This window comes from Electrophorus electricus, chromosome 9 (assembly GCF_013358815.1).
Source record: "Electrophorus electricus isolate fEleEle1 chromosome 9, fEleEle1.pri, whole genome shotgun sequence".
Classification (NCBI taxonomy): domain Eukaryota; kingdom Metazoa; phylum Chordata; class Actinopteri; order Gymnotiformes; family Gymnotidae; genus Electrophorus; species Electrophorus electricus.
This window is the reverse complement of record NC_049543.1, coordinates 19,638,801-19,654,245: the sequence shown is the minus strand read 5'-3', so window position 1 is coordinate 19,654,245 and position 15,445 is coordinate 19,638,801. Positions and strand designations below refer to the sequence as shown.

General features: G+C 43.2%; 1 protein-coding gene across 2 annotated transcripts in view; it reads right to left on the bottom strand.

Annotated features, from left to right (window-relative positions):
- The window catches only part of slc35f3b (solute carrier family 35 member F3b), a 55,171-nt gene that overhangs the window by 22,481 nt on the left and 17,245 nt on the right, over nucleotides 1-15,445 (bottom strand). Inside the window, exon 1 of one of the 2 annotated variants that reach the window (XM_027016533.2) lies at nucleotides 203-358. The exons of the other annotated variant lie outside the window; for it this stretch is intronic. Within the exon in view, the coding sequence (XP_026872334.1) occupies nucleotides 203-278 (76 nt within the window). The 5' untranslated portion in view covers nucleotides 279-358. Of the gene's footprint in view, nucleotides 1-202; nucleotides 359-15,445 lie in introns of those variants that run through there. 2 annotated transcript variants of the gene reach the window in all.

Below are 15,445 nucleotides of genomic sequence, written 5' to 3'. Positions count from 1 at the left end.
TTTAACACCGTTCATCATAATGCGTAAGCGAAGGCACACTTATCCGAAAATCCAGCCCGTTCAGAAGCAACGACAAGCGCACATTGTAGCGCCCGTTCTTCATGCAACAGCGCACCCAAACACGAACTTTTCATATCATGCAGTTAACATATTTAAGTCAGAAAAAAAATATCCCGAAACATTTACTTCGGAACGCACATACCTTCCACTTTAGTCAAGGTGAGGACCGGGCTGTTGCAAGCCGACAGCGGGGCAACCCTGGCCGAATGCTTCTTCATGTCGATGAGCTCGAAGAGGCAGAGCTCTTCCCGCGTCGGCTACATCACTAAAAGCAATGTTGGACAAATCGCTAGACTAGATGGACTGTGGACGGCGCTTTAATTCTCTCCCTCTCCCTCCCGTTATGTCTATCCGTCCCCCTCCCCCCCCCCCCCCCCACCCCTCCGGCTCTCCTCCCACCGAGATTATGCGGTAACCTCTTAGCGCTGTCCCGTAAGCTTTCGATTTGAGATCGTGCTGCAATTTGGGGACATCTTGCACCTGCGTCTCAGTACAGCCTTAACGGCCTTGCGGTGATCGCAGTTTGTTCCTTTTACAGTAACAATTTAAAGTTCAACGAAAAAATGAATGCGAGAAAACTACCGCAGTGGTATTTTGGCGACACATCAGCGACACGCAAAGTTGTCTGTTAGATCAGTGTGCATATTACTAATAATACAGTTCCCATATTATCTCCAAACCTATTTTATCATCGAGTATGGACAATTGTGGCGATGCTGGTTTGTCATAATGCATTACTGGTTTCATTTGTCACGAAACAGGTGACATATTTAATCCATAATTCATAATATATGCGATCAACACTGATGTACAGAACTTAGTAAAAATGTGTTGTATATAAAATTACTGAAATCTGATGAGCTTGCTCATATCTCCAAAAACGCAGCTATGAAGCGTGTTTTTCCTTCATCTCAATTAAAAACCTCATTGTTTATCTCTGTTAAAAATTCCACTTTTGTTGTCTGCTGGAAGCACTTCAGCAGGGAGTTGCCGTCAAGGCAACTCTTCGTCATTTTCCATAGCACAACGGACCTGGTCTTTCCTGTTGAAGTGGGGGGGAGGAGGGGGGGACAGGGAATCTAAAGTTTACCTAACACGTGCTATGCTGATTAGGGCACGTGTGTGTGTGTGTCAGTGAATGAATGAATGAGTGAGTGAGTGAGTGAGTGAGTGAGTGAATGAATGAATGAATGAATGAATGAATGAGTGAGTGAGTGAATGAATGAATGAATGAATGAATGAATGAGTGAATGAATGAATGAATGAATGAATGAATGAATGAGTGAGTGAGTGAAAGAGTCAAAACAGACAAAGACAGTAACAGAGAGGCATAAAAAGAAAGAGGAAAAGGTGGGATGATTGGTTATGGTTCACTCATCTTGGAAGAAATCCCCTGAATTATTTATTGTCCAGACTCTGCATATGAGGCAAAGTCCCATCTTTAAACTGGGATGTGGGATGTCCCCACCCGCAAACACTTCTTATTCTGGGCGAGTTTGTGTAACTCCTTTTCGCCTCATTAGATTGTTTAAATCTTTCACTGAGGAGTCACTTCTTAAAACTGACATTGTTTAAGCTGATTTGTCTTGAAGAACACCAGGGCAGGAACTTCCGAGGCCAACGAGTCTCACCTAGGTTTGAATTTCACATTATGAGCCATTAGATGTCCCACTATGATTTATTTTCAGGACATTTTTGTTTCCATACTGAATATGTCAGGAACATGTCTCTACAGCGGTAATAGTGTAAACCGCACTGGGGTTTTTCAAATTATGACAAATCATTGGCACCCTCTGCACAACATAGAGGTTCTGAAAAGCTAAAAACAGCTAAGTGAGCCCAGTCTTTATCATAATCTACCACCAGTAGTGTTCCCCTCTGCTGACCAGACCACAGCTGTGTGCATACTTCAGATTTCTAGATCAGCCTCCATCACCACTATGCATCACCACCAACTATTTGTCTGGGATTTGGCTATTGTTTGTTATTTATCATTTGAAATCAATCCCTTTCTTTGAAAACTATTCTGACACTAAACTCTTACGAAAGCAAGACTTTATAATACCATATCTAATTCGCAGCACTAAACTCAAGGTGTTTAGAAGTACAAATTGATAGTCATGAGGGCAGATACAATTCAGCAGCAGTGCAGCAAAACTCCATTTTTTTTTGTTTTAGGCAATTCCAGGGGCAATCCCAGCATCATATCACCACAGGTACATGGTGGCTTCTTTAAAATGATCCGAAGGGATGTAATCTAGCTGACCCATGTGGCAACAAAATAGTATTAGTAAAGTAAATGAATAAATATTAAAGGATTTCTTTAAAAAAAAAAACAAGTTGGGACACTTTCTAAAATTGCACTAAAAACTAAAAACTGTAATTTGTTAAATTGCTTGAACTTTTATTTACCTAATAAAAGTACAAAGAAAAAAAATCCGTATTTTCACTGACAAACCTAGTTGTATTTTGTGAATATAAAAAAAAAAAACAGTTGAATGTGCCGCCTGCACCATGCTCCAAAAAAGTTTGGCCAGAAGCAAAATAAGACCAAGATTATACATACAACACTGTTCCGGAAGCCTCCACAATAAGCACCTTAACTGGTAATAAGTGAGGTCATCAAGACTGAGCATAAAACATAAAAGGAATATATACAAAAGGCTTAGTCTCTGGATGGTTAGGATGAGTTGTGGTTCACCACTTTGTGCCAAACTTTGTGTGAAAAGAACTGTCTGTAAGTTCAAACACAATGTTTTGCTTCACAAGATTGCAAAGAATTTCACCATCTACAGTTCATAATGTTCTAAAAAGATTCAGTGACTCAGGGGAAATCTCAGTGCACAAAGGCCAAGGGGGAACCTGCTGTTGAACGTATGCTACCATTCGTGCCTCAGGCGGTACCGTTCGAGAAACGTGACGGACATAGCCACATAGGCTCGGGAGTACAGTACTTTTGAGAAATATTGTCACTTAACACAGTCCGCTGCTGCATCAAGAAACGCAACCTGAAACTAGATTCTGTAAAAAGGAAGCCATATATTCATTTTGTGCAGAAATGGTGACATGCTCTCATGGCCCAAAGTGATCTGAAATGGACCGAAAGAAACCTGTTCTGTTGTTGGACGAGTCCACATTTCAGCTTGTTTTTTGGGAAAAACCGGCATAGGATTCTATGTGCCAAAGATGACAAAGACCATCCAGACTGTGTACCAGCCAAAGGGCAAAAACCGGCATCTGTGATGGCATGGAGGTGATCCGCATATGTGTGAAGGACCTATTGATGCAGAGGATTATACTGGTATTCTGTAGAGACACATGGTACCAATCAAGAGGAGGTCATTTCCCAGGAATTCCATGTCTGTTTCAGTAGGACATTGCCAGGCCTCATTCTGCATAAGTTACAGCAGCGTGGCTTCATAGACAATAGAGTGCATTAAAGGTCCACTTAATAACTTTGGCAGTATATATTGATCTTGCTTCTTTCAGGTGAGCAAGTGTCCTGCTAATCACGCTGATCTCCCCAAAGCTTCTTTGCATGTCGGATTTGATTTCTTTGCTGTGGCTTTTTCTGCAAATCGTTGCAGTTCCGAAGTGCTGAAATACAGGAGTCTGTCTAATAAACATTTCAAGTTGAACTGCTTTGCTAGTAAATAGCCGTACATACCTCTTCAGTCAGCTTTGACCTCGTTTTACTTCTAAGGACCAAAATAGTCTATTCCAGAAAGGTTTGATGTGTGGAAAGAAGGGTAGTTCAGCCATCTTCTGCCCCATCACAGAGGCATGCCAGCTTTCTAGCTTCTGCAGGAGATGCAACCTCAGATGGTTCTCCTACCAGCAGAGGTGGCTTTAATGATCCAGTCCATCTTGCAGAGTTTGGAAGGCATTCGGCCTTAACCACATTCATTGTGATATTTTTCAGCCTACCCTGCTGTTCTGGACTCCCTTGATTGGTGAGATTTCTACATCTTAACTTATAAAGTGTACTGATCCTTCACATTTCCTTAGCTCCTGAACATAGAACACATTGTCTCTTCATTGTATGAAAGAACCTCTGAAATAAGTGTTTGGCCTTTATCATTTGAAACAGTTGTTGGTGATTGCTGGTTGTCTGCAAGCAGTGATGACTATGGTTCTTTTCTGTAGGTGCAAACGAATGTTTTCCTTCAAATTCACTAGGTTCCTTCTTATACTGGGTCAGGAGTAACAGCTGTTTCATAATAAGAGTCATGCTGAGCCTAGCAACTGACGTCTCTGGATTGATGTCAAATTTTGAGAGTGGGTTCTTCCATCACACAGGGATTTTGGACTAAGATGTTGAAGTGGGTTGGTTGAAGCTAGAAACTATACAGCTGAGCACGAAGAGGCTTCCCAAATTTTAAAACGTGCCAGTGATGAGGTTGGATAGTTTGTTCAGATTATTTAAAATTCTCTCCATTTTTGCAAAAAAGATATTATCCTCTGGAGCCTGGACTTGTTGAAACATCCCTTCATTATCCATCCACAATCACCACCACTGTTTTGTGGTTCTGGATGGAATCCTAGGATTTAATCCAGCACAGTATTTGTAAGGACTTGTAGCAGCTCTGAGCTCAGAAAAGTGTGTTGAGAGGATAATAAGTGCAGCTTAACATCACTCTAGTCTTCTTTTTCTTGTGGTAGACCCCAAAGTGGGGAGAAAAAAAAACAACTACACTTTCCCAGTATCACGGAGGAGTTAATCCTCACCCACCTGTTCAATATATCAAAAGAAACAGTTTGTAAACTGTCATGCGGGTTTAAGGGCCTGTCCATGCCACTTAACTGGATTACCACAATAATCGATTCCTGGATCGGGACGTTCTTTTCTTTGTGGTCCCTGGATGGCTTCAGAGTAAAGAACCATTTTCCTTTCGCCATTTTTTGAGTAACCGATCAGTCATTTGCATAATTTTCTTCTGTTCAGAGTAGGCTCAGACATACTTGCAGAATATTTGTTAAGGGCATGAGGACAACCCTAAACAACACTGCGTGGTCAAAGTTTAAGAACTTAAAATATGGAGCTGGTGGAATCAAAAAGTAATATATATACAAATGCAAAGAAATACACACATAAAAACCTTTCTAAATGTAATGTAGACATCAGTCAAACAAAAGCACTGCAGAGTCATAAAGCACTGACAAAAAAAAATCTTAAATTTGAAAAAGTGCTTAGGCTGAGCGAGCAAGCCTATGGAAACTGTTTAGACAACATCTTTTTTAGTACCTTCACGGCATGCATAAAACGTTGGCCCTGCATCTAGACGGACTCACCCATGATTGATTCCAGACTTGCTGATGTAGCTTTCCACTCCTTTAGTATTCTGCAGTACCTGGCATAGTGTCTGGCATCCTCTGAGCCCACTCTCTTGATGAGGATGGGCTCAGACTCTAAAAGGGCTTGGCACTGAACCCCTCTGATGCGGTGGGCAGTCTGCACAGGACCGGCCTTCTGCGAACTACACTACCCACAGTCGTCTTGTTCGTTCCTCGTCCCCTGACTTTTAGTTTAACCTGTGCATTGTTTTTTTTTTCCCTCATGATGTCTGTCTATAAATTCTGGTCAGTCCTGCTAGTGCTTGCAATGTTTCGTTTGCTTGGTCTTACGTTTCTGAGCCGTCGTTATAGTTTATTGTTTCTCTCTGGTTTTTGACTAACGCCCGTTCTCTTGGTTTTTATCCTCTTGTATGTCACTGGTCTGGTTTGTCTATTTGTATTGATTACTAGTTACCATCATTTGCCTGTTTTTTTGGGTTTTTTTTACTGCAAGTTTGGATTTTCCCGCTTTTATTAAACTCAGAACTTATTTCCTGCAAGTGACTCCATCTCTGCTCACTGTACATAACATGGGCGAAGTCAGTTCATGTGAGTGAGTGCCATTATCGGGGAGGCTGTGCACATGGTTCAGGTGACCCCACGGTCGAAAATCAGCTCTTGGCAGGTGCCTACATTTGTAGTGTTTTGTTTTTTTTTCTTCCCCCTCACGAGCATGTTAACGCCACCGGTGGGCACGGTGTCCACACCATAGCCTGGGCATGTGATGGCTTTTAAGCACTCCACTTTGCTCTGAGCCTGACTCACTTTATGCTCTTTATTAATGATGGGAGCATGCACTTATGCTGGCCGTTAAAAAGGCTACAGAACCCAGAGGACTGAGGGCTAAAGGAATGAGCACAACAGCATCTTAATTACTCCTTGCAAAACTCAACCTGTTCTTTAAAACTAAACAGTAACAGCGCAAAGGCTTCTAAGAGTGTCATTTAAATGACGTGGGCGTAACTACAAAACGCAACACAAGGAGAGCTTCCCAATCTTCAAACAATTCCCAAGCTGACTGATGAAGATGAACGATTGGCCCCTCGCTAGCATCCTGTCATCGTGGTTACCCTGTCGCATGTCTTTGTTTTGCTTTACTTTCTAGTTTTGATTGTGTTCCTGTTCCGGTCCTTGTTTTGGTTTCTCTGTCTCATTTGCATCACCATTGTTGGGTCTCATTAGCACATGTGTACATACTCTGTGTTTGTTCAGTCTTGTGGCTGGTCATTTGTGGCTGCTTCATTTTTTTTTTTTTTTATCACTTAGGTTTATTGCTTGTTTTTATAATGCAACTTATATTTGTGTTGTTTAGTTACAGCCAGTTCCCCCTTTCTGTGTGCTTGTGTTAACTATGTATTCCCCTTCTATGAATCTGGACATTGACTACGACTCTTATAATGGATTTGCCCTAATAAATCTCACTCCTCTCAGCACGTGTGTCCACCTCGTAACCGCTTCATGTTGCAGAAAGTGCTGGCATGGCCATGGAAATCTACATCACGACTTAAAGATGCAGTTCCTAATTGTTGATGGTGGCAGTATGGCACACGAAACAGGCTGCGGCAGAACTTGCAGAAGGAGCCTTTAATTTTAAATTTAAATTAAAAAAATTAAATGATAAACTGAGTTTTAAGCCATTCGTGCAAGCCTTACAAACAAACCAACCAAATACAGTGGCAGTAGACTATATTAGTGATAAAATACAGCTCCATTCAATCGCCGGCTCTGGAGCAAAGCACATATGTATGCACATAGGGTCTGTGCTTCTTAAGTGAATTAATGTGACTCCAGAATACATAAAATAGAAGTTGACGATTTTGTGGCCAGGCTGTAATTAACAGGGTTTATAGGAAGCCTTGTGCACTAGTCAAGGACAGTTATCCCAACTGTACTAATTTCCGACTTAGCATTTGGAGTTTTAAGAGTTTTAAGAATATAAAGAGAAGGTAATGCCGTAGGGTGGGGTTCTTTAATCATAAAATAGCCGTTATAGTCTTCGCACATTTCAGATCGTAACATCTTCATGGTTCCATATTAGCAGATACAGATAAAAAATAAAAGGTAAAGGATACCGATAAAAGAAAGCCGCAAGCCCGAACTGAGGAAGTGAAATGAGGAGCATCCTTTAATTGAATTCCCGGTGTTAAAAAGAGATGTAAACAGAGGTCGGAGTTCATAGAACTTTGCTCAACAGTTCACTGAACATTCAGCTCCCATTATGAGGCTCAAATGGCTTCCCACAAAATGAGTTTTATGTTCTTTTATGTTAGCTCATTGACCTACTGAAAGCTGTTATATTTAAATGTGCCCATGTATTTTGTAAAATTGATATGGAGCTCAAAATGAAGTTATTACCCTGTAGCCCTATCAAGCGTGCGGCATTACATTTTGTGGGGGAGTTTTGCCTGTCTGTAAATCTGAGCCTAAGCTTTGAACAGCTTTTAAGCAAGGTTTTAATTGAAGGAGGCAGTGGCAGTTGAAAAGCTTGGAAAAAACAACAACAACACTGCAGCTCTATATGGCCACAACATTTATCAGAGTTTGAGAATATTTTGCACCTTTTTGGTGTGAAATGGCATGGAATTCATTATTCATTTCAATAACGCACTTACAGTGAACTACAGAGAATGCATTCCTTTTTTTTTGAGTGTGGTTTTATTGTACCGAGGGACGCTGGGAGCTGTGGCTTCTAATGTGTTTTGGTATGGAGTGAAAATGTTTGCAGGACTGCGGATACAGCCATTATTTGAGGAGAAGGGGGAAACCTTGCATTCTTATGAGAGCTGATCAATTATTTACTATGCAGATGAAAGGAAGTACGCATCAGACAAAGCATGGATGCTTGCTGTGTCTGTGTGTGCGCGCACGCACATGCGTGTGTGTGTCTGTGTGAGTGTATGCATATGTGGTCTACAAGTTTTAATTCTCAGGAGGCGTTTAATGTCAATCCACTGAAAATGAAATTTAAACTGTTTTGCAATTAATACAAACCCTTGTCCAGTCTTTAATGAAAATGCGTCCGAGCATTAACAGTGTGGTGGGGGGAGGAGAAAAGAATGAAAAATGATGTATAGTCAAACATGAAGACATGGAAAGATGGATGCTTGCTGAAGAGTCCCAGAATCGGAGTCATATGGATGGAGGAACACGCACACACACTCACAACCAATGCTGATCATAGTAGATTTCCATCGGATGTTCATATTCCATCAAAAGGCGCTTTAGGTAAATCTTGTTCAACTTGCTTAGTACCCGGAACAGCCTCCACGATTGCACATAGACTTAAATGTCAATACTGGTTTAATCTCTTTGTTAATTGTGCTGAGTGAGAACTGTGGTTTAATTATCTATATTATTGAGTCCATATTGTGGACAAGACAATCATAATCACTGTTGATTTTATTTTAATGTGATCATCTAGTATTGATTGACCATACTTTTTAAAAAACATAGAACAATAATACATCTTTATTACAGAGGCATATTGCTGCCAAGCAAAATAATATAGATAATATATTATTTTAAAGTATGACTATTACAAAATTCCACAAATATAGATCCAGTTTTAAAATATGTATTTTATGCCATATTTAAAGACTTTCTTATTACAATATATCATTTTAATGATATTTTCATATTAGGTCACCAAATATCTTCTCTTTAGTGGGCCTCATCACGTAAACTGTTGTAGTCTATAACCTTGTAGCTTCCAAGGTCATTCCCATGTCAGAGAATTAGGAGTCACTAATGTGTGGATACTAACTACAATGGATACGTTGCCACCTACTCTGCTCGGTGACCCTAAACTCTCACTGTGGCACAAGCCAAGCATGAAGAGATCGCCACCAGCATAAACACACCATAGGACCATTAGGTTTATCCAAATGGTTTGGGGAGCCTTTTATAGTGAACTCCTCATGCTATACCATGCTATACCATCACGTGTGGCATTTACAATGTGACATTTTATCATATTGTTGTCCATTATGAACATTTTTACAACATACTTATGTGAAATTATTTGAAATTTGAAATTTAAATTTTTTGTTCCAACCCCTAAAAATGCACTAATTTGTTCAAGCCACCAACTGGAACTGATTAGTAAATTCAATAGGTTGATGCGAAAGTCTTTACTGATGCATCTTTGATAGACAGGCCACATTAGTCCCGTCATCAGGAAGCTGTTCCTTGTCCTCTGTATGGTGCTAGACCTCCAGTATGAGGACATCCTCTAGCTACGAGTCCTATGCACCCGTGTCCCCGGAAAAGGAGATGCATGTCCTATTAGAGCTCCATCTACCAACATACTGACATTCTAAGACTTCTGACAGGGCATCTGGTAAATAGTGTACTGATGGACTGAAAAGGCAGCTTTCACCATGGCAACTACAGCTGATGTACAGCGGCTCATAAATACTCCTCAGCATAGTACTTCTAATATTGCCCCGAGTGACATCCGTTTCTAGCCCGGACAGTTGTGAGCATTCACATAAACCCTTCATCGTTTCACGCACTCCTCGAAGTATTCTTCGTTTCGCTCTCGGCCTCCGAAGCCGCTTTGTTTTCGCTCGTTTTTGGATACATTTTGGATTTGTTTTAACGTCCGTGCTGCGACTAAATCCTGAGCGTCCATCTAAATCGGACAGCGCGTCCAGTTTTTGAAAGAAGTCGTTTAAGAAGACGGCGTGGTGACAGCTGTGCTGCAATAAGGTTGCCAAGGATGCGATGTGTGTCCAGGAGAACAAGCATCCTTTTTCTTCCCTCGGTCTGAAGTGTGGAGTCTGGGACGTCTGCTAGCTTTGCCTCCCTGTGGCCCTGTTGTTTATGTGAGGTTATAATTAAAAAGCCGTGACGTGGGGGTTAAGAGCAAGTACATTCAGGCGCTTGTCAAAAAGTGAGACTAAGGTCATTAAAGATACTTTGAGGACCCTACTCTTCCTCCCTCTTACACACGCACACGCAGCATACACACGCACGCACGACACACACACACACACACACCCAGAGCTTAATCAGGGTTGATTACTATATTCCGGATCATGTGCCTCCAAGACGCCTCAAATCAACAGCCTACGAGTGTTAGTCCACGTTTCTAAGGTGACAGTGCTGCATTAGTGCAAATCAAAGCATTGAGAGGCTAGAATAAGCTACTATTTACACTATTAGGGAACTACAGCATAATGAGCTATCTGTGGCGTACGGCCGAGCGCCCACTTGCTGTAGTGGCGTCCAAGGACATCTGGGAGAAAGCGCGCTACGTCACCCTGGCTTTGCCCATGAAAGCTGTAACCCCACTTTTCTGTCAAATATACGCATCCAAAATCACAGGCACATGCCCACACGAAGTATGTGCGCACGCTCAGTAGAATTCAGTAAAAAGTGGTTCTGTAAGCAGTGTCATCATTGTGCTGTATGGAGAGTGCAGTGAACCAGCTAAAATTAGTTCTGAACAGTGTCTGTTAAGGAGCAGGCATGGCTGACCACCCACTTACATGGATATGGTTTAGGCTAATTAGGCTTGCTTTGTGATTGGCCACCTAGGAATATCAGCGGGGCAATGGAAGGAGGATTGCCTCTGATAACTTGTAAAAGTGTTCAGTGACCATGTATGGTCCTGATTCTTGGTAATATGTAGTTAAATGCATTCTATATCCTTATATATGTCTACATACGGACTGCACTGCATTTTGTATTTCCCTGTTTACACACTACTTGGAACATATCGTATCATACACTGAGCTCAGAGGTGTTAACACACTCACGGTCTACCCCTGCCCTCACTTGTCTAAGCCCTCACTTAGCCTTACACTCACTTGTCTACCCTGCCCATTCATTCATTCATTCATTCACTGTTTACCCCTGCCCTCTCTCACTCATTCATTCACTCACTGTCTACATTTAGACACTGCAGGCCAATCAAGTCTCCTGACTCTTTTACATCAGTTCCATTGACACTGAACAGTAAAAAAAAAAAAGGGAAATATTAATTCACACAGTGTATTTTAGGTGCATGCCACACATGTCTTCCTGTGGAGGTGACCATGATCTTGGTGAAAGTCCTTCACGGCTCATCACCCAGACTCTTTATCCTCTGGCCAACGAGCGGACATCTGGACTCAGACAGCTACTGCCCCTTCACTGGGAGGGAAGGGAAAGAGTCAATACCTTTGTCTCCATTCCAAGCAGGTTTGAAATCAGCAGCCACCATAGCATTGCATGCTAATTACCCAGTGCCCTAGATGTACGAAAAAGGGGTGCAGAGCAGTGGCCCAGGAGAGCCGTTATGGGATCGGTGCTCTCAACGAGATTCCTAACCATGAGCAGCACAGCAGGGCACATTAAAACTGGTCTGAGTTCAGCAGAGGGGATGCTGCAATAAGGCTGATCCTCCCCTAGGGAGTAGCACCCTTTTAAGAGCTTGTTTCCATCCTGTCCAAATGAGTGCATTTCAAGAGGCCAGGAAGTAGCCTGGCCACTAACCTGTTATTACAGGACAGAAGAGTGCAGCTTTCTGCTTCTGATAGACACGGCGTTTCACCATTGCGGGGGGGGGGGGGGGGGGGGGGTGCGTTTCAGTTCTGTTCACGCTGTGTGCACGTAATAAGGGGACGCTACGTCAAGGGCAGAGGGAAGGGGGCAAGTGATATGAAGAGACCAGGAGAATGTCGAGCCCTGCTCCCAACCGAGGAAGAATCGACTCCGAGTCTCTGACGGCCACGGGAAGGACGGGCAATGATGCAGATTGCCGGGGTGCATGGCGCGGATGCCATTCCACTCCTGGAAACCTTTTCTTTTTGGGGGCCTGGAGTTCGAAACTGTTCCTGAGCTCCCATCCATCACAATTTCAGATGAATGACCAATGATGCAAGGATATTTCTTTTTGCTCCCAAAAAAACCCCAACCTGACTGAGAGACACAGGTTTAAATTGTCTTATCCTAGAGTAAAAAAATACTTTACTGGCCAAGGACTCTTACTGTTTAAAACAATGAGGTGATGCATTACCTACATGGGCACAAAATAGATGGAAGGCACGTGTGTTCAACACATAACAGACTCGACATTCCTGCCAACATCTCGGATTAGACATTCTGGAATAGCTATATGATACTATGGACCCCTTCAATTCCGAAATGCGTGCCTTTTCTGTCTAGTACTCTATGGTGGTAGAGTTTGCTGTTTCAGGAACACTGCTTCCATATCACCCTATCTCTTCTCATTTCTAAAGCCGAGAGGCCTTCATACCTGCACACTTGGGTGGCTGTTGTAACGCTACAAGAGAGACACCTGGTGGGTAGCCGTAAAAATACAGTTTTGCAAGGGGTATGAGAGCAGTTCGTCCTCAGCCACTTAGCTACGTTTGCCGACACCGACATCATTCTCAAATGAAAAAAAAACCCAGAAAAATGAAAACGGCCTCTGCATGCCTGTTGTCAATCATATAGCACAGATATAAATCATTGAAGTAACAGGTAAGGTAAGGTTCAGTAATGTCACAGTAGGTACAGAACATGTGCATGGACCAGTTATATATCCCTCAACTTCAATTACCCCACACCCAATTACACCTCAACCCAAAAAAACACCAAGCGCTAAATATCTCCTCAGTGTCCGCTACCCCATCGTAAATAATCCCTCAACACAAATGAAACCCCATATCCCCTCGAACAACTACACCATCATCCAAATTGCCATCAACAACTACCCCCACAGCCAATTACCCTTTAACCCAAATCACTCCATCAGCCAAACAGCCTTCAACCAAAACTACCCCAACAGTGAAATACCCCTCGGCCACAACTATCCGACATACAATTATCCTTGAACTAACGTTAGGCAATATACGCCTTAACAACATCTACCCTATTAGCCAAATAGCATTCAACCACAACTACCGCACAGCAAATTACATTTCATTTTACAGCAATTCATTTAACAGCAATCATCATTATTTAACAGCATTATAGGATCTCTCACACACACACACACACACACACACACACAGTAATGGATCTAGCTGCAGGGGTCGCTGTGGATTCACTGTACAAGGACAGCGCACAGACATACACACACTTTCTCCACATGCAGATACGTACACTTGCTTCACTCAACTAGAAAGAAAAGAAGATGAACGCTCCCATCTCATAAAGCAAAGCAGTACGATTGTGCTCAAATGTTCTGTAACTGGGTGGCTCAATTGCTAGATAAAGAGAGAGAGAGAGAGAGAGAGAGCGCAAATTCTCCCAAGTAACACCAATGAGGAGTGAAGCCAAGACGGCTCTCCATGGCTCTGTCGTCCTCCTGTTTTCACTCTCACTCTTGGGAACACCGTTATGACAACCTGTCACATCCCACACCCCTTTCTCCACGTTCTCACGCTCCAGAATTACCTTGCTCTTTTTCTAGCTCTGCGACGGCCAAGAAACGGAAGAAGGCGGCCGGGGCCTCGCCATCACGGCTCCCCGCCCGCTCGCATCGGCGAGTGTCCTACTGGGTGGCGCCCGCTACAGGGCTTCGGCCACGAACCGCCGGGCTCAGCCGATTGAGCGGAGTCCCTTTGTGCTTCGGCTGAAACGTGACTGCCGATCACGTTGTAGCGGGTCATATTCCATCGCTGCCTCCGTCGATTTGTTTCGGCAATGAACCCGGGCGGGCCGCGTGTCTGGACACCGGTGTAGAACTGGATTGTGCAGTTGTGATTCAGACAGTTGTGAGAATTCAATCACTCCAGCAGGGCACATCCTGAACTTGCATTGTTATCTGCCACCTTGCGTGTGTTAAAGACCAGAAACTGTGGTGTCCAACTGGTTGCACTGGAAAGCTCGGCAGAATCTTGCTCGGGTTGCACCGACATGCCATTGCGTGCTCGATCTGGACGCCCCCCGCTGACCGTCAGTCAGCCGCCTCTCGGCCGGCCCTGGGGGAACGGTCCTTTTCCTGTGCCAGCCTCAATTTCTGATCGCAGAGGAAATGATTAGTGCAACTCGGCGCGGCCAGAAAGGAAATGAATAATAAACGACAGCCCGGGCAGCCTGCAGAATTTCAGTTATGACGAGTTGGTGCGACGGGGTCCAAACTGCGACTGGCAGACTCCCAGACAGCATCTGTATCACTCCCACGACATGATAAATCATTTACAGCAGGAGCAAAATGTAAAAAATAAATAAATAAATACATGCAATTTCAGCCCAAAAAGCAAAGCAAATTAAGCATTAGCATAATTGCTTGTAAGTGCACTTGTGATTTGTAAATCAAGGCTATGAGGTAGTAACACACCTTTCACAGTACCCTGGTTAGGCACAGGAATTGGGGGGAAAAAAAAAAAAAAGGCTTACAGAAACCTTACTAGTGGAAGAGCAACTGCCCGTTCTCAAGTACAGTTAATCTAATTGGTCCAGCAGGTAGTCATATTAAGGTTGTTTTTGTGTGTGTGTGTGTGTGTGTGTGTGTGTGTGTGTGTGTGTGTGTATAATCTTACAACTCAGTTTCTTCCCGTTGGCTCAAATAAAAATGAAAGTGTTTATAAAAAATATTTAAAGAAACTTTTGGCAGATGCAAATAGCCTTTTGGTTCTGTGCCAGGGGAAAGCCAGTGAGGAGTGTTTCGACTGAAATTATGCAAATTATGCAAAATTTAAATTGTTTGTTTATATTTAACACTGCATAAATTGCATCAACATAAACTGGAGCATTACATAGAATAAGACTAAGAAAATAATCCTGCATAAATACACACGTGTTGACTAGAGGAGGCCTGAGATCAGGTCTGTTGCGCCGTGATCCCAACTTCCCCTCCAACCCCTCATCCACCCCCACCCCCCTTGCAAGCGGCGACCGTGCACAACAGTTCTAACGGGTCCCTCTTGGCTGGCCGGGCCCGGGCCAGGTTCCGTTTATGGCCCCGGGCCCTGTTCCTCAGCCTCGGCACCATCTGTCATTCTGGCCGCTCTTCAAGCGAGCACGTGTGCGAGACGCCGGTGGTGGAGGCCTTGCGCTCTTAGTGGAAGCACAGGAGAGGTGGGTGGAGGGAAATGTGTGCATTTAGTGGAAAAAC